General features: G+C 28.3%; 1 protein-coding gene across 3 annotated transcripts; it reads right to left on the reverse strand.

Annotated features, from left to right (window-relative positions):
- Positions 1 to 655: 655 nt before the first annotated feature.
- On the reverse strand, positions 656 to 15,760 carry LOC123264110 (extensin-like). 3 transcript variants are annotated; one of them, XM_044727201.1, is made up of 7 exons: positions 15,615 to 15,760; positions 13,042 to 13,222; positions 12,373 to 12,476; positions 9,802 to 9,881; positions 6,460 to 6,663; positions 6,290 to 6,370; positions 656 to 1,000 (listed from the first exon to the last, which is right to left on the reverse strand). In XM_044727201.1, exons 2-7 carry the CDS (start codon positions 13,167 to 13,169, stop codon positions 722 to 724), a joined length of 876 nt encoding a protein of 291 aa, XP_044583136.1. In that variant the 5' UTR covers positions 13,170 to 13,222; positions 15,615 to 15,760; the 3' UTR covers positions 656 to 721. The 3 variants fall into 3 exon arrangements, with proteins under 3 accessions (XP_044583136.1, XP_044583137.1, XP_044583138.1); XM_044727202.1 differs by having other exon boundaries at positions 15,624 to 15,642; XM_044727203.1 differs by lacking the exons at positions 13,042 to 13,222; positions 15,615 to 15,760 and adding an exon at positions 12,579 to 12,704.
- Positions 15,761 to 18,920: the final 3,160 nt, after the last annotated feature.

Here is an 18,920-nt window from a genome sequence, read left to right on the forward strand (position 1 = left end):
TAATATTTTTAAAATTATTAATTTTATTTTGTACGGACTAGATTTAAGCCAAAATTAGTATTTTTCTTAAAATTAAAATAATATTTTATCTTATTAAACAATAACTTCAAACAGTATAAATTTAGTTTTGTAAATAAATTAAATTAGTGTGACTTTGAAACATTGAGGTATTTAGTAGTCACTATTTAGCCATGTAAAAATTTTGGCTCATGATTTATGTTATGACAAGTCTTATATTTTGATCCAATTTCTAGCTTAGCTGTTAGTCATTAATTAAATCAATAGAATAAGTTCATTATTAGCTGACATAATTCTTTCAACTATTATTAATCATCTAGATAAAAATAATTAATGACAAATTAGTTTATTAGATCGCATGATGATTAAACTGAATTTTAATTTATAAAATTATTTTTTAATAAAATATTTTATAAATTAATCAGTGTCAAAATATAAAACTTATTATGACATTTAAATTAGCAGTCACTTGATTATTTTTTAATTTTATTTAACAAAAAAATTTCTTCCAAAAAAATTATTTTTAAAAAATTAAATTTTTAATTTTCTAAAATTGTTATCTAATTCTTTTCGCTATAATTGATTTGTTAAAAAAATTATCAAATACCTGCTAAATTAATTTTTATGAAATTTTTCCTTAAAAATTTTTTAGTAGTAATTAGAGAAAATTTATAATTTCTATATAATTAAAAATAAGTCTGAGTTAATGCTGATAAGACGGTGTAAAGTATTGAGTACCAGGAGGAGCTCGGTACCCTGGGTAATTACTGTTGAGAGCGTGTTGAGCAAAGAATTCTCCATAATCTTTATTAACACGTCGTGGTCTGAAAGCCGGGCCTTTGGCTAGTGCCATTCTCGCTTGGTTTTCGAGTTCTGATTGTTGTTTGACCGACTCTGGAGGCCACTTCAAATCTCCTCTCATTACTCCGCTCATAGGTGCCATCGTAGCAGCTGGCTGGGCTTGATAAACTGGCGCTGGATCCTAAAAAAAAAATAAATATTATTATTTGTAAAAAGATAAATGCATTATTTATAAATTTATTGGAAGAGTTTATGAGCTGATACGATAATAGTCAATTTATTAAAAATTATTATAGTTTTATTTGTAAAATATCTAAAAATGAACAATAAATTGTAATAATTAACGTTACAGCCGATTGCTCTGTGAATATGATCATAAATCATCATTTATGATACCTTATTACAAATATAAATAATTATTACAAATATAAATAATGCTGTGAAGCGGGAAAGAATAGGAGTTACGGTAATTATTACGTGAAGCGTTCCACATTCACGTAACAGGATATTGGTAGGAAAGGATTGAGAAAGGAATGTGGAGAGGATCATCTTAATGTGAGTTTATAGAATATGCGAGAAAAAATTATTAGATAGCTCGGACTGGGATTCGAACCCAGAACCTTCCGAAGACATGTCGGCTACTCTACCATTTGAGCTATCCGGTCTATACTAAATTTCCTTTCGCTTATTCTATATGTAACCTTTAGTTACAAAAGATGCACTGAAAAAAAAATTAACTTGAATCAAGAGAAAAATTCTTTAACCAAGAAAATAATTATGAAAAGTTTCATTGTTTTTAATCAAGACAAAAAATTCTTGAATGAAATAAAATTTACTTGAACCAAGAAAAAATTTTTAGTTTAAGATTTTTTCTACTTAAATCAAAAAGATGAAGTTTTTCAAAATTATTTACTTGATTCAAGTTAATTTTTAACTTCCCGCTAAGAAAATCGAAGATTTTCAAAAATCGGGAAATTATTGTTTTCACCCCGTTTTGCAGAAATCGAGTTTTCATCAGATCTCGACGTTTGAAGGTCATAGGAAGCTTCCCTGACTACCCCTGCGATGTTGTCACTATGTCTGTATATATGTGTGTATATGTATGTGTGTGTGTAAGTATGTGAACCGCTTATAACTTTTGAACGACTAAACCGATCGGAACCTACTAAACGGCGTTTTAAAGAGTTCTCTCAAATTTAGATTTCTTGTGAATTTGAACCGATTCGGATCGATAGATTTTGAGAAATTTAAAAAAAACTAAGAAAAAAATTTTTTTTGAAGGTCGTTTTTGGAATAACTTTTAAACGGCTCTATCGATCAACTCCAAAATCTAATCAGCTCTTAACCTTGAAAAACCACGTCGATTGCCGCAAATCTGGTCAAAATCGGTTGATTCGTTCGAGAGATATCGTGAACGAAAGAAAACCCAAAAAAGTGTATTTTTTTTCACATAACTTTGATATTTCTTTTTGGATCATTTTTGTTAAAATGTAAAAATTTTTAGAGCTCAAAAAACCGCGTCGATCGCCGCCAAGAACGTAAATATCGGTTGATTGGTTTGAGAGATATCCTCGACGAAATATTTGGAAACAAGTGTTTTCTTAACATAACTCCGACATTTTTTGGAGTAACTTTTAAACGGCTTCACCGGTCAATTTAAAAAACTAATCAGCTAATAACATAAAAAAATTGAGCCGATTACCGTCAAGCCGGTAAAAATCGGTCGATTCGTTCAAGAGATATCATGATTGAAAGAAAACCCAAAAAAGTGTTTTTTTCGGAATTACTTTGAATTTCCTAGTTTTATCAATTCAAACTCGAAGATCCTAGATGAGGCTGAAAAAACTGTGTCGAATGCTGCCAACCGCGTGAAAATCGGTTAATTCATTCAAAAGTTATTGTGGTTTGAAAATTCAAAAAATATTGTTCTATAAAAGTTTTATCAGACTTTTGAGCTCGAAGAGCTCAAAAGCATAAATAAGCTATTTCTTTGAGCTTGAAGAGCTCAAAATAACACATAATTTGTATTTTTGAGCTCGACGAGCTCAAAAACATCATTAGTCCAATTTTAAGCACCTAGGTATGAAATTAGCGGGCAGTTGCGGGGATGGCCTTCAGGGTCTACCGTTTTTCTAATTGTTTTTTTTCTGTGTACAAACTCTACAGTGACCGGAAAAAATAAAAAAAATAAGCTACAGCTTAGTTTTACAACATCACAAAAATATCCTAAAATTGTCATAAAACTATCATGAAGTTGTCATAAAAGTGTCGTAAAATTGTCATAAAAGTACTTTTTACAATATTTTTTCTCTGAGTAATAGCGATAATATTTTTTTAAAATCTAAATTTTATTCCGATTTGATGTCATAACTTTGTCATAAATTGTGTCACATTAAGGATCCTAAGCTTATGATTCTTTTAGGACAAGTTTTTTTATACGGGATACATTATCTAAATTTATTATTAAAATTTCAAAGCAATCGATCAAGCCATTTTAGAGATATTATAGAAATAAGTTAGAAAAAAAACGTTAAAAAGTTGAAGTACTCAACTAATTATTCTGAACTATAACTTTTCAACTTCGGATATTATAAAATTATTTTATCAGCTTATTCTAAACCGCTTAATGTACATAATTTAAATTCTGAATTTCTATTATGTCCATAATTTAATTCTTATTTATATTAAATTTTATACTTAAAAAACTTGAAATATTATCAATAGTTACTCCAAAAATATGGATCTAGAAAAGTTAATTTAATTTATGTCTCTGCATAAAAAAAAAAAAAAAAACTGTTATTTCCTTTTATGCCCCAACGTAATTATAAAACTATTTTTAATTATCATGACTAGGCCGAAGATTTTTGCCGAAAATATTAATTGTGTAAAAAAAGTTTTCATAAAAAAGTTGTGGAAAATTTAATTTTCTACAAGAAATATCTCATATAATTTTTTTATACGACAAATATTTTCACCGTAATTCCTCAATTAAAATTCACAATAAATGATTAAAATTTTGGCTACTTATAAAAATCTCAATTTTTTATACGACTAATATTTCCGCGGTAATATCAAATATTTGATACCATTAATTATTAATTAATATTTTGAAATTAACGCAATAATTCTGGCCCTAATCATGACACACAATATTTTATTATCTCGCTTCAAAATAATTGTTTCTTAAAAAAATTTATGTGTGAAGATAAAATTTATTTATTTCATTTTAATTATTTCGTGACTTAAAATGTAGATTTTTCCTTTTAGTTATCAATTTTAAAATAATTTATCTTTCACTATTAAATAATAAAACGACGTGCCATAATTTTAATAATCAATTTAAGCAAAAAAAAAAAAAGATTTAATATATATACATAAATTTAATTCTGAATTCTCATTATGTCCATAATTTAATTCTTATTTATATTAACATTTATTTTTAAAAACACTTGAAAGACTATCAATAATTATTCTACCCTTTACCCTAATTTCTTCTTATCTATAACTTAAAAATTTTAATTTTATGACCCTGAAGTTAGTAAAAATTGAAAATATTTTTCTTACTTCATACTGATTCTAACCAATGTACGAAATACCATAATTTAATTAGATTTTTATATGTTAAGTGACTAATTAAAATTTAGCACTTTAGCACCATCGACATTATTTATTTTTATTAATCATTTATTGATTTATTTATGTTGTCATGACATTTAATTCTGTTTATTTTTATTTTATTTATTCGTCATAGAGACACAGTTATAAGTTCAGTTGTTATTAAGTTAAGAAAACTTAAGACGACATATTTTGTAATTCTTACTCTAAAATAAATAATATTAAAACGGAAACAAAGTTTAATATTTATCATTATAAAAAACTTTGAAACAAAATTGAAAAAGTTTATTATAATTAAAATCTTACTATTCTTTAGATTTAAAATAAAAAATTTGTAAGTTGATTTTAATCAGAAATTAAATAAAATTAAATAAATAAATAAATAAATATTATTTGATGAGAACTTTAAATGTTTTTTTTTTTTATAAAGTACTATGCGCGACATTAATTTATCCCTGTTCGTGTTACTTTTGTATTATTGGAAATGTGTATTTTTGGACATTTGAATAAATGGATATGAAAATTTCTAAAAATGGACATTTGATTTTTTGGAAATAATAATAAAAGTACTTAAGTAAAATTAGACATTAACATAAATGGACATTAATAAAAAGGAAATAATTATAAATGTACAACTGCACTTATGGCCAACTTAAAAAAATGAAATCCCTATTTTTGAAAATATCTCCAAATGGAAATAAAAGTATTTGGTAAAGAGTTCAAATGAACAAATGGATTAATGGACATTTTCTTAAATAGACATTTATGAAAATGGATAATAATATAAAAAGACATCAGTAAAAATGGTTAAAAATACAAATGTACAATCGAATAAATGGAATAGTCATTTAATGAACATATGATTTTATGAACAATTGAAAAAATGGATATTTAAATTTTAGGAAAAGTGAATAAATGGACATTTGTATAAATTCCCATCAATAAAAATGAACTCTGTAACTCCATTTATTCGATTGTACATTTTTATTTTTAACCATTTTTACTGATGTCTTTTTATATTATTATCCATTTTCATAAATGTCTATTTAAGAAAATGTCCATTAATCCATTTGTTTATTTGAACTCTTTACCAAATACTTTTATTTCCATTTGGAGATATTTTCAAAAATAGAGATTTCATTTTTTTAAGTTGGCCATAAGTGCAGTTGTACATTTATAATTATTTCCTTTTTTATTAATGTCCATTTATATTAATGTCTAATTTTACTTAAGTACTTTTACTATTATTTCCAAAAAATCAAATGTCCATTTTTAGAAATTTCCATATTCATTTATTCAAATGTCCAAAAATACACATTTCCAATAATACAAAAGTAACACGAACAGGGATAAATTAATGTCACGCATAGTATCTTAACAGAATTATATCGCATAACTTTGTTGACCTTTTAATTAATTTTTTGTAATACTCAAATTTAAATATTGTAAGGCAACTATGATATTTTGAGAATTTTGAGTATCATAATTCTTGGCAATTTAACCCGTCATGTCATTATTAATTGGGTTCCCTTGACAATATATCAAACTGGAGGCGGTTTTTAAAACAAATCCTAGGTTGTTTAACGATACAATATTTTGGACGTAAGCCCATTTTTAAAATATCATTTTTTCTTAGTGTTGTAAGATATTTCAGTTTCGCAAATATACGTTAAACATTTTATAAATAAAACACTATGCTTGAAGTAAATATTACAGCAAGCGCGTCAACAGTATGATTTATTTTTGAAAAACCGCCAACAGTACTGTAATAAATATAATATCTTAATATCATAATTTTATAAAACAAATCGAAGCGTATTAAATATATAATCGCATGACAATAAAAATAATTTACTTGTGAAAACGGCGCTTTTGGTCTAAGAGTGATCGTCGTTGGAGGAGGTTCAAAATTTACTGGCAGACTTTGCGGTTGGTACTGAAAATATTTCAAAATTTATATTTATATTTACAATTTACGCGCAATAACAACAACAACAACTCTTTTTGTTTTTTTTTTTAACTTACGTGTGATGGCAATTGATTCGAGTGCTGGTTCCAGGTCGGAGTCGGCGAAGTTGTCGGTGGCGTAACTGGCGCCCAATTTTTGAGATTCGGTTGATGTTGGAAGTGTGAAGGCTGTTTTAGAGACCCACCGGGACTGATTGGTTGAGGTGATGGCCCTGATACAGGACTGCTTTGATATGAAACGTGTTCACCAAGTCCACGTGTCTAAAAAAAAAATTTTAATTTGTAAAAATTTGGAAAATTCAAAATTTATTTTAAGAAAAAATAAATTGTATAAATGATTTTTAAAAGAAGAAAAATAAATTGAGTAGTTTTTTACAGAGTATTTTGAATTTTTTTTGCACACCTCATAAGCAAAGCGGATGAGGTAGTGCTCTACTCTCGCTTTACAAAAATCAAGTGATTTTTTTAACTAAAATTGTCTCTATTTATTTTCTATCGCACTTGTAGAATAATATTTACACATAAATGTCATAGAAAAACACTAGTTTTAACTCTTATGACATTTTTAAAAGACATTTTGCTTTTTAAATAAATAAAACAAATTATTCTGTGGACGTCAGTGTGTCTAATGTATGGAAACTGGTGTGGTCACGATAACTGCCGAAAAACTTAACTGATCAAGTCCATTTTTTTTATACGCTTCAGTATTATCCAAAACTAAGTCCTTTTGAAGATCATGGTCTAATTCAATGTAGTTTAATTATAATTAACAATAAACTAAAATCCATTTATAGTTTATATATCTATATCTATGTAAATAAGATTCGTTTACAATACATGCACAGTACTTTTCTTTTCTGGGTGGACAATGGTGCAAAAGATTTAAAAGTATTTGTATTTTATTTTAATCAATTTTATTATGAAAAAGTAGATTATGAGGCGTGCACTTTTGGATTTTTAAAACTTTTGTTTTTCAATTATTGGCGCCCATTTTTCTTTTCATACAAAATTTAGTAATATACTTGTTTGATTTCATTTTAATTTAATTAAATAGCGCCTTATTATTCACGTGAGATAAATAAGAAAAATTATTTTGTTTTTGTACGTGTGTATCATTAAAAATTCATTAAAAAAGATAAACTAGGTTACTGATATGAAATACGGCACCAGTTAATTGAATTCTGGAACTAATAAAAAAAGTCCAGTCTCGATACATCAATTTGTTCGGGAGTTATCGTGATTACATACAAAATCAGCGTACAGACATCCGGACGTCCACGTAAAATTTTTTTTGAAACGTTTTTTTTCAAAGTAGCAACATAAAATGGTTTTTAGAAAGTATAAGATGGTTTAATTTAAGTGTTTTCTCGATGTACATCTACTCATATTATTGTATTAGTGCAATGTAGTTGTGATAGAGGCATTTGAAGATCACGAAATTGCTTGACCTTGACCAATCGGGAGTAAAGCACTACCTCAACCGCTTCGTGCTATGAGGCGTGCGATTTTTATTATTAAACTACAAAAATGAATATTAAATATTAAATATGGCTATCAGGCTACTAAAGCGCGAAATTTTAAAAATTTTAAACATATTTTATCATCATAATAATTTTTTCTTAATTTGAATCATACAAAATAGCTTAAAAAACAGTAAAGTAAAAAAAATTAGGTAATTTTCAAGAATTTCAAATGGAGTCAAACGATTAAAAAAAAAAAAAAAAATTGTTACAATTTGATAAAAATTCAGAAAATAAATTTGTTTGTGTTTTCTCGATGTACATCTACTAATATTATATTGTGTAAGTACAATATGGTTGTGATAGAGGCATTTGAAGATCACAAAGTTGCTTGACCTTGACAAGTCAGAAGTGAAGCACTACTTCAACCGCACGGAAAGAAAATTGAAGGAGTTTTTACTATTTTACTATTGTAATTTTTACTAAATAAAATAGTAACGGCGGACTATACTTCTCATTTGGTAATTTTTACGATCTACTATTGTAAATTTTATCCAACAAATAAGACTAGCAAGAGTCTTAAAAAGTCGAATACTATAAAGCAAATTATACAATATGTGTTTGTGAATTTTACAATTCAACTATTGTAAAAATTCACAGTTGGTTTTTTTAAAAGAAATATTAGGGAGGGAGAGAGATAGAAGGTTGGACTAATTGTTACCTGTACAGTAATCGAAAAAAGACACCGACATTTTCGTGCTATCTGGGAATCGAACCCAGAACTCTGGGTTGGCAGCCAGAGACTCTCCCTCTACGCTATCCGAGGTAAACTAAGACCCATATACTTTAACATTTACATAAACTCGGAGTCTAGCGCTGTGCACGGCCATCACTCACACTAATTGAGAGACATTCCAATTCAACTATTGTAAAATTAGCTATAGTTCTATTGGAAAGATAATACAGAGGCAGCACTGGAAATTTTCATCTCTTACTTTTTACAATAGTAATATCGTATTTTTTCATGAATAAATAGTATTTTTTTCTTCTAAAATATTTGACAATTAATAGTAATAAAAGTATAGTCCAGCTTTACAATAGTTGTATCGTAAATTTTCCCAGAAATTTTTTCCCGTGCGCTTCACGCTGTGAGGTGTGCAATTTTTATTATTAAACTACAATAATGAAAATTAAATATAAAATATGGCTATCAGGCTACTAAAGCGCGAAATTTCAAAAGTTCTAAACATATTTTATCATCATAGTAACTTTTAAAAAAAGTAAATTTTTTCTTAATTTGAATCACCCAAAATAGCTTAAAAAAATTGGGTAATTTTCAAGAATTCCAAGTGAAGTCAAACAAAATTGAAAAATAAAAAAACAATGATTGTTATCATTTCATAAAAATTCAGAAAATAAATCTTTCAATGTTTTTTCGATATACATCTACTAATATCATTGTATAAGTGCAATATCGTTGTGTAACTATAAATAATCGGGAGTAAAGCACTACCTCAACCGCTTCGCGTTATGAGGTGTGCGATTTTTATTATTAAACTACGAAAATGAATATTAAATATTAAATATGACTGTCAGGCTACTAAAGCGCGAAATTTCAAAAGTTCTTAACATATTTTATCATCATAGTAATTTTTAAAAAAAGTAAATTTTTTCTTAATTTGAATCACACAAAATAGCTTAAAAAAATTAGATAATTTTCAAGAATTCAAAAAAAAAAGATGTTACAATTTTATAAAAATTCATAAAATAAATTTTTTAGTTTTCTCGGTGTACATCTACTCATATTATTTTATAAGTGCAATATGGTTATGGTAGAGGCATTTGAAGATCAAAAAATTACTTGACCTTGATGAGTCGGGAGTAAAGCACTACCTCGACCGCTTCACGTTATGAGGCGTGCAATAAAAAGTAAGTTTACCTTAGCTTGAACTGGAGACTGTTCGATGTAATCAACTTGGTCGTGGTCCTGAGGTGGTGGCCAGGCAACTCTTCTTAAACCTTTTGTGATAAATTTAAACCTTATTATTATTATTTTTAGTACTAAAAAAATCAATCACAAATTTGCAAGAATTTTAAATTTCTACATACTTATAAAATTAATTAAAACTAGCAAGATTTAAGACCGGTCTTAATTATTATTGCAGTTAAAACAATAAATGATAGAAATTCAGCTTTGCCAAACAGGAATCTCGCCAACAACTGAAGTTAACTAAAAATCTAGATCCCAGCTTGTTACCCTGGATTGACGAATAATCACGGTAACGATCCCGGCGAACGATTTTAGAGCTTACACCAGGGTCGTACAACTAATAAAACCGAGGTGGGGATTTTGTAAGATTGATATATTACAATGCAAAAGAAGAGGGAGAGAGATCTAACAAAATTTATAGATTAATAATATACTAATGTAATTGTATAACTATCCAATCGTTAAAATGATTTATTTAATGGTAATTATTTTTCATTTTGACTTTATATCATGCAACTAAAAACTTAACACATGTTTATGGCTTATAGATTGTTAAATTGAAGTATATGACTGTTATTGTTTACTTTCTTTGCTAGTTGTTTACCTGTGCCAGGGTTAAAAAGCAAACGGCATTGTCGACCGTCCTGGGGACAGAAAGGTGGCCAATATTCACGAATATAGCTTTTAGGTCTTATTATCTCTCTAACTTCCATTGTTGATAAAGAAAGGTGGTTTTCTATTTCAATATTTTCTTAAGGGTTCCAAAGCAGAGAAGAAAAAGCAGGGCAGAAAAAGAAGAAAGGTAAAGTAGTTGCAGGTATCAACGTTAAAGCAATATTTATTTCACTTACTGAGAGTGTAGTCTAGTTTGTCGGCTAAAAAAATTGGCGATTTTTGGGAATTTCTTGTGAGCTATTAAAGATATGCTTATAAAATGTGCTAGGAATGATAATTCCTATATTCCTATAAAGAAGTCTTAAGGTAGTTGTCATGGTACAATATTGTCAAAAAATTAGAGATTATATGCACCGCAAAAGTATTTGAGCTTGTATATAAGTAATCCATCATTTTTACGCAAGACTGTACCTGTGGAGACGCAACCCATACAATTGTTTCTGTCCGACTCCGTAGATATATACTTTTTTATAAATTGTTGAACTTTAATCCGTTATTTATAAATAATTGGACGGTCAAAAACTTTTTTTTATTTTTTTTTTTAAACTCAGAACAAATACATTAAAAGACTGTCAGTTTTTTAAAAGTTTCTGACAGTTAGTTTTTTTTTATAACTAAGAAACTGGTACAGAACTGCAGAGAGCGTATGCAATCAATGTTAAATACCAAATTTTTAATTGAATTTATCTCGGGTTATAGGTAGTCAATCGACTTCAAATTTTAAGGGTAATTGTATCATCATGTCCTTAATAAGTATACAAAAATTTAGAATTTTCTGACGGTATGCCTTAACCATGACAACTACCTTAAATTATAAAGAATTTTTTGTCTTTTTGTACTTGAACGGAAATTGTACTTGAAAATTGTAAAAAAAATTACTCAGAATAAAAATAATTTTCATAAAAAATTTCCTCAACAAAATAAAATTTGTTACATGCCGTAAGATGGATGGCGGAGTTTATAAGAAAGTCCTTCTTTACAAGCATGGAATGTGTGTTTTCCATACATGCTTGTAAATTTACGATTCTAGTAAAAAATTTTCTGTTATTTATAATTATAAAAATAATAATTATAATTATAATTATAATAAAAATTATTATTACAATAATAATAATAATAAAAATAATAATAATAATATTTATAATAATAATATTTATAATAATAATATTTATAATAATAATATTTATAATTATAATTTCAGAAAAAAAAAATTACTCAGAATAAAAAAATAATTTTCATAAAAAATTTCCTCAACAAAATAAATTTTTTTTTTTTTTTTTTTTTTTTCGTACTTGAACGGAACGCCATAATTTGGAGGCAGGTCGATTCCTATACGATATTTCGGCAACGGCTTATGTGAAACAAAAATAACGAAGTGTTTTAAATTTGGTATTAAAATAGCTACAAAATAGACTATTGATATTAATTTTTAACAATTTTTATTAATTTCAAATAACAAAAACCAAAAAAATTGTATTTTTTGCTGTTATTAAAAAAAAAAATAGTAAAAATTAAAATTTGAACATAATGATAGTCTACTTTGTGAGGTAGAATTTATAGTTAAAATTTTGGAAAGATTGGTCCTCAAGTTCCGGAAAAATCGTGAAAACGTAATTTTGAGAAAAATTCGTTTTTAGTTTTTTTTTAAATAAAAAATCTCACCAAAATTTAATTTGCGAGCCTTCGCCCGAAACAGTTAACACATCCCCGGGAATTCTAAGATTCATATTCTAAGATATGCATTTGTAAAATAAAAAAAAAAAATCACCAATTTTTTAAAGTGACCTACTAGATTACACCCTTGATTAATTAATAAAAATTCATTAATAATTAAAATAATCTTACCGGGCTGACCACCATTTCGCAGTCTAGTTTCTTCTTCTTCCAGCATTTTAAGCACCGCGCTGTTTTGCAGATTAGCTGGCTTTGCCAGTTGGTTGAAATCAATTCTGTGGAAAATAAAAAATTTTTATTAATTACAATATATTAAGAAAAAATAATTTATAATGCTGAAGATAAATAAAATATTTTTTTGATACTGGTGATCGAACCTCATCTGTGCAGCCTTCATCGCGATTTAGAAGCTAATAGTAAATTTTCAATCGCTCGAGCCGTTAAATTAATGATCGGAACAATAGATGTTATATGTTATATATGAAATAAAATTAAGTACGCGTAATACTTTTGCGCAATTCCGAAATAAACCTCAGCGTTTATTTATGCGTTGAATGATTCGCCCCTCTTAAAATAATCTGGATGAATCATTCTAGACCTCTTCAATTAACAATCTCTTGGTCACACTTTGAGGAAGAAATTTTTGATGCAAGGTGGTTTACACTTGTTCTTCCTTGCCAACAGATGTACTACATACAGTATAACTATATATTTTATTTTTTCTCTTTTAACCAGTCATCTTTATTTCATTTTTTTTGCTCAGTTCGATTTTATTTTATAAAATCTATTTTTATATTAATCTACACACTTTGAAATTAAATATTTTTAGATAATACTCACCCAACGGCACCATTCGATAATAATCTCGTCTGTTTTTCTAATGTCTCCTGAATAGCTTGAGGTGAGTACAGGTTTATAGGGGAATTAAATTGTTTGTTAACAAACTTTGGCGCTTGGCCTGCCAGCATTTTGTTGATTATTTTTTTCACGTGGAAAATTTACTTATTCAAATAATTTAGTGCTGAAAATTAAAAAAAAAAATAAATAATAATAATAATTTTAATAAATCAAAAATAGTTAATATTATAAGCCAGACTACCTGATCCAAATTGTTGGAGAATGACTAATTTTTCATTATTATTTGTTCACCATAATATTTTATCGGTATGAGATCTCATACCATCAGAGAAAATTTAAGTGAGGATAACAATTAAAATTTGTTTTGAAAATTATTATTAGAGATGTAATTTTTTACTCAGTGTAACTTTTTTCAGTGACTGAAAATTTGGCGCGTAACCAAAAGATCCAAGTTCGAGTCCTGGTCTGGGCTTTCCGAATTATTTTTTCAGTCACTGAAAAAAGTTACACTGAGTAAAAAATTACATCTTTCTCTAATAATAATTGTCAAAACAAATTTTAATTGTTATCTTCACCTAAATTTTCTCTGATGGTATAAGACCTCATACCGATAAAATATTATGGTGAACAAATAATAATGAAAAATTAGTCATTCCAACAATTTGGATCGGCTAGTATGGCTTATAATATTAACTATTTTTGATTTATTAAATTTAAAATACCGATCTTCATATATTAAATATATACAATAATAATAATAATAAATATCAAAATATCTTATCAAATAAAATCAGTTGCAGAGTAATTTGAGCTGTCGCAAATGTTGTATAATTAAGTTAACGGATTATTCTGGTTTGTAACTATAAAAAAAAAATTAATTTTTTTTTACATTTTTCGAAAGTACCTACTTTACACCTAAAAATATTGTCTTAAAATTTCTAAGTGATCGACCCACTATAATTATATTATTTACGATATTTATGTGGATGTTCGAGTGGAAGAAAATCAAATTTTCAAGGTAGTTGTCGTAGTTAAGGCATATCATCAGAAAATTTTTAATTTTTGTAGACTTATTAAGAACATGATGATGCAATTACCCTTAAAATTTGAAGTAGATTGACCAATTATAACCCGAAATGAATTTAATTAAAAATTGGATATTTAACATTGATTGCATACGTTCTCTGCAGTTCTGTATAACTTTCTTAGTTATAAAAAAAACTAACTGCCAGAAACTTTTAAAAAACTGACAGTTTTTTAATGTATTTGTTGTGAGTTTAAAAAAAAATTTTAAAAAATTTTTGACCATCTAATTATTTATAAATAACAGATTAAAGTTTAAAAATTTATGAAAAAGTATACATCTAATACGGAGTCGGACAGAAACAATTGTATGGGTTGCGTCTCCACGTAATAAATATTAATCTCCGTAGCTGATCCAATAGCTACTTATATATTGAAGGTAAATAATTTTGGTTTTTGTGTTGTAAATAAACCGTTATCAAGTTATCAACTTATCATGTACGTCAGCGACATACCAACTTTTGGAGGAGCTCCGCTCACCCGTTGTTTATTCATATAAAAAATATAAAAAAAAAAATAAATTTAGATATTTTTTGTGTAATTCAAGAGTGTATTTGTTGAACTGAATAAATTTTATATTAATATCTATAATAATTTCTGTGTAAAAAAATAATTTATATTAGCTTTTTTTCGAGCGCTGGAACCAGAATGACTTCTTACATTAATTGTTAAGATAGTTTAATGTGACGAGAAGTGTAAAATGTTTTTTTTTTTTTAAGAAAAAATGTTCTACTACAGTTAAACTTGTAAGATAATTAATTGCTAAACTCACAATCTATGATTTTTTTATATTTAAGTTAAAATTTGCGGCTTAAACTGTTTCTAAAAACAAATTTATTTGTTATTCAAAGCAAATAATCTTTTTTAAAATAAATTAAAGGCAGTGATTTGAGCTTGAAACTTGTATCCTGAAAGGACTGAGTTCGAGCCCAACCCTAAGCACTTTCCGAAAAAACGAAACAATGTTCAAATTCTTAAATTAAGTTTTTACTTTAATATTTGCTCGATATAATTAATAAATTCGAATGTAATATGTCAGAACTATTTTCAAAGAGGTACAAGATGTTTTGAAGGGAAGAATATGTATTTAATGTGTATATAACCGTATCTATAAAAAAACTATGTAAGATTATAAGAGAATGATATTAAAATATGTCGACAAAGTATAAGCGCGTGGCCTACTGCCTCTCTAGTTATTTTAGATACTAAATTCCTCCAAATATATCTTCAACATCCAGCGCAAAATTTTATCTTTTATTACTCCACTTAATTTAATGTCCCAATAATTTTTTTTTTTTTTTTTTTTTTTTTTTTTTTTTAATTACACTCCATGAAACAGCATACAATTCTTATTTATAAATTTGTGGGTAAAAATTTGTATTATTAATTATTAATTATCGGAAAATTATAAAAAAATATTTTTCTATTAAAAAATTATTAAATAAGTGTAAGATAGATTAATAATTACTTACGATATTTACAAAAGTAGCGTCGCTAGTTCGAAGAAGAAGATTGTTAAAATGTAACTGAAATTCAATTGTAAAAGCTTTAAAGCTGGAACCTCGAGATTTCGGTTTCCTCCACCAATTCTCTTACGTCTTCTTCGCGAGTTATTTTTGTGATATATACTTATATTATAAATGCTTCTTTCTTATTTATACTGCGTAATTTATATTCATAATTTTTTTTTTAACATCGAACTTGTTATTTTTTTAATATTGAGTGACCTTATTTTTTTATTATAAATAATATGTTAATAAATAAAAAAATGTTTTGATGATTATTATTGTAGTTTACTGGATTAAAATTCCAGTCTGTAGTATTTGTCTTTTCATTTTTAGGATTTATTTCCTTCAATTTTAAGTGGTATTCACAACACTTGAGAAAAAGCCGAATGTGTGTTGAAAAAATTAAATTTACACTGTAATTATTTTTTACTATTTTTAGTCGTGTAATATGTATGCTTTTCATTGTTATTATTGGACGAATGAGTCATATGAAAGATATAATTTCAAATGTGCGGCAAATTGGACCTCTGAATTATGAAAAATTAGAAGAATTTTTTTTGTATGCGAAATATATAAAATAACATTTTTGTTTACAAATTTAATTCATCAGAACTATTCAATTAGTCTTTTATAAAAAATTAAAAAAACTTCGGTAAATCTAAATGTGCATGCCTTAAGCGCTTATACTTTCAATTTTTCGATAATTTTATGTCAAACATCAATAAAAAAAAATAATTATTTGCTGTGAACTATAAAAATAAATTGAAAAAATAATTATATTAATAAGTTAATTAAAAATAAATTAATTTTATTTACAATTCTATTTTAAAATTCGTTCAAATTTTCCTGCTAATGGTATTTATTTTTATATGAATTCAACGCCCTCTTAATTGTCAAGTAAATTATTAAAAGAACACAGTAGGGAAGTGCATTACTGGCGGTCTCACCAGGCTTACTCTCTATTATCTGTATTCAACCTCTACAAGCTATTTTTTTTATCATACTCGTTTCAAAAGTTCAAATTTTGAGCGCTGGGTGGCGTCCGTAAAGGGACTCTTTTCGAGACACTCTACCATATCGTCTTTTTAACTTCCCGCTAAGAAAATTGAAAATTTTCAAAAATCGGGAAGTTATTGGTTTTACCCCGTTTTTCGAAAATCGAGTTTTCATCAGATCTCGACGTTTTGAGGTCCTAGGAAGCTTTCCTGACTATTCCCGCGAGGGTGTCACTATGTCTGTATGTATTTGTGTGTGTATGTGTGTGTGTGTGTTTTTTTTTTTTTTTTATCTTAGGGGGGGGGGAATCCTTTTTACGGATTCCAGGCATAGCTGTTCGGCCTGGATATGTGGCGACTCGACACAGCGTCATACTAAAACTCGACGCTAACGCCCCTACCCACTAAACCCTAAACCCCTTTTCTTCTTTCCTCTAATCCCTCATGGAAACCGCCGTCAGGCATTACTTCGTGAGGGGAGGATCTAGCTACTGCTATTCCTTCTGGTGGCTAAGGTGTTATTTTTCCTTCCTTCTAGTTTCTGTCATTTGCCCTTTTTCTTTCAATGGAACGCAGCTCTGTAAGCACTTCGGTGGTAAACGTGCTTGTGGCGTTCCAGGCAGCTTCGGATGACAGCATTTCTTCTACTATTGACTCTGGTGTGATTTTCTTGTTCAGGATCTTCTCTAACTCATCACGCTGTGGGTTAAAACGAGGGCACTCAAAGAAAACGTGCTCCGCATTTTCAGCAACTCTTGGGCAAGACGGACACTCTGGGGTGTGTGTGTGTGTGTGTGTGTGTGTGTGTGTGTGTGTGTGTAAGTATGTAAACCTCTTATAACTTTTGAACGGTTGAACCGATTTTATCGCGGTTGGTGCCATTCGAAAGGGCTTCGCCAAACTTAAATTTCCTGTAAATTTGAACCGATTCGGACCGATAGATTTTGAGAAATTTGGAGAAATCTAAAAAAAAGTAGGAAAACAAATTTTTTCTGAAGTGGTTTTTTTGGGATAACTTTTAAACGGCTCAACCGATCGATTCCAAAAACTAATCAGCTCTCAACCTTAAAAAACCACGTCGATCGCCGCCAATCCGGTCAAAATCGGTTGATTCGTTCGAGAGATATCGTGAACAAAAGAAAACCGAAAAAAGTGTTTTTTCAGAGTTACTCCGAAATTTCTAGTTTGACCAATTGAAACTTAGAAATTATTTATAAGGCTTAAAAAACTACGTAGAATGCCGCCAACCGCGTAAAAATCGGTTCATTCATTCAAAAGTTATTGCGGTATGAACATTCAAAAAATAGTGTTCTATGAAACTTCTATCAGACTTTTGAGCTCAAAGAGCTCAAAAGCATAGAAAAGGTATCTTTTTGAGCTCGGAGAGCTTAAAACAACACACAGATTGTACTTTTGAGCTTGAAGAGCTCAAAAAAGTGGCCAGGTATTAACGGAATCAGCGGGAAGTTGCAGGGATGGCCTTTAGGGTCAACCGTTTTCCTAATTTTTTTTACAGCCTAGGCCGTGAAGTTTACCTCTCCCTTTTTTTTTACGAACTTTTCGTGTTCACCCAGATGAAATTGAGAGAGATCCCTGATGGCCAAGTTGGTCGCAACTTTCTGTCGATTTACTGTCGCAACTTGTCACCAAGTTGGCAGCAAAAACTGTTTCTGAAACTTTTTCACATCAAGTTGACGACAAGTTTCTCAAGAAATTGGGCGACATATTACGGTAGTAGATTGGTCTTCTTTTTCCCAGAAACTTGTAGCCAACTTAATGCCAACAGTTACAAATTTGGAAGTTGACCGCAAATTGTCGTTAAGTTGGTGGCAACTATCTGACACCAATTTGGTTGGTCTGAAACTGTGGCTATCAGGGTAGTTACTATTGAGTGGCGCTAATTATTTCTTTGCTGGCAGTTTATTACGAAGCGGATCTAATGTTAATAAAATAAAAACCATGCCATAAATAAATATTAATAAATATAAATATATAAATATTATTTACCTTCTATCCCTCAAAAGTTAAACTTATGGAGCGATAATGACAAAAAATATTGTATGTCATTTGGCCGTTTGGTGGCGATTCTGACAACGACTTTTTTTCGATATTCACTCTAATGTTTATGATGTGAATGTTTAAAAACGAGCGTAAATTTCCGTCCTCGCTTTCGCCTCGGACGTTAAAATTATATCCGTTTCGATCCTTCCCGTCACAAACCTTAAGCTTATATCGAAATATCGTCGCGATCAGAAAACTGCCACTTCACGGCTTT

Source organism: Cotesia glomerata, linkage group LG4 (assembly GCF_020080835.1).
Source record: "Cotesia glomerata isolate CgM1 linkage group LG4, MPM_Cglom_v2.3, whole genome shotgun sequence".
In the NCBI taxonomy this organism is placed as follows: domain Eukaryota; kingdom Metazoa; phylum Arthropoda; class Insecta; order Hymenoptera; family Braconidae; genus Cotesia; species Cotesia glomerata.

Excerpts from the sequence above, each read along its gene's own strand:
- LOC123264110 (XM_044727201.1), bottom strand. The coding sequence starts at position 13,169 with ATGCTGGCAGGCCAAGCGCCAAAGTTTGTTAACAAACAATTTAATTCC. Across the intron at positions 6,664-9,801 it reads AGTCTCCAGTTCAAGCTAAG|ACACGTGGACTTGGTGAACA; the intron begins GTAAACTTACTT and ends TTTTTTTTTTAG. Across the intron at positions 6,371-6,459 it reads CGAATCAATTGCCATCACAC|TACCAACCGCAAAGTCTGCC; the intron begins GTAAGTTAAAAA and ends AAATATTTTCAG.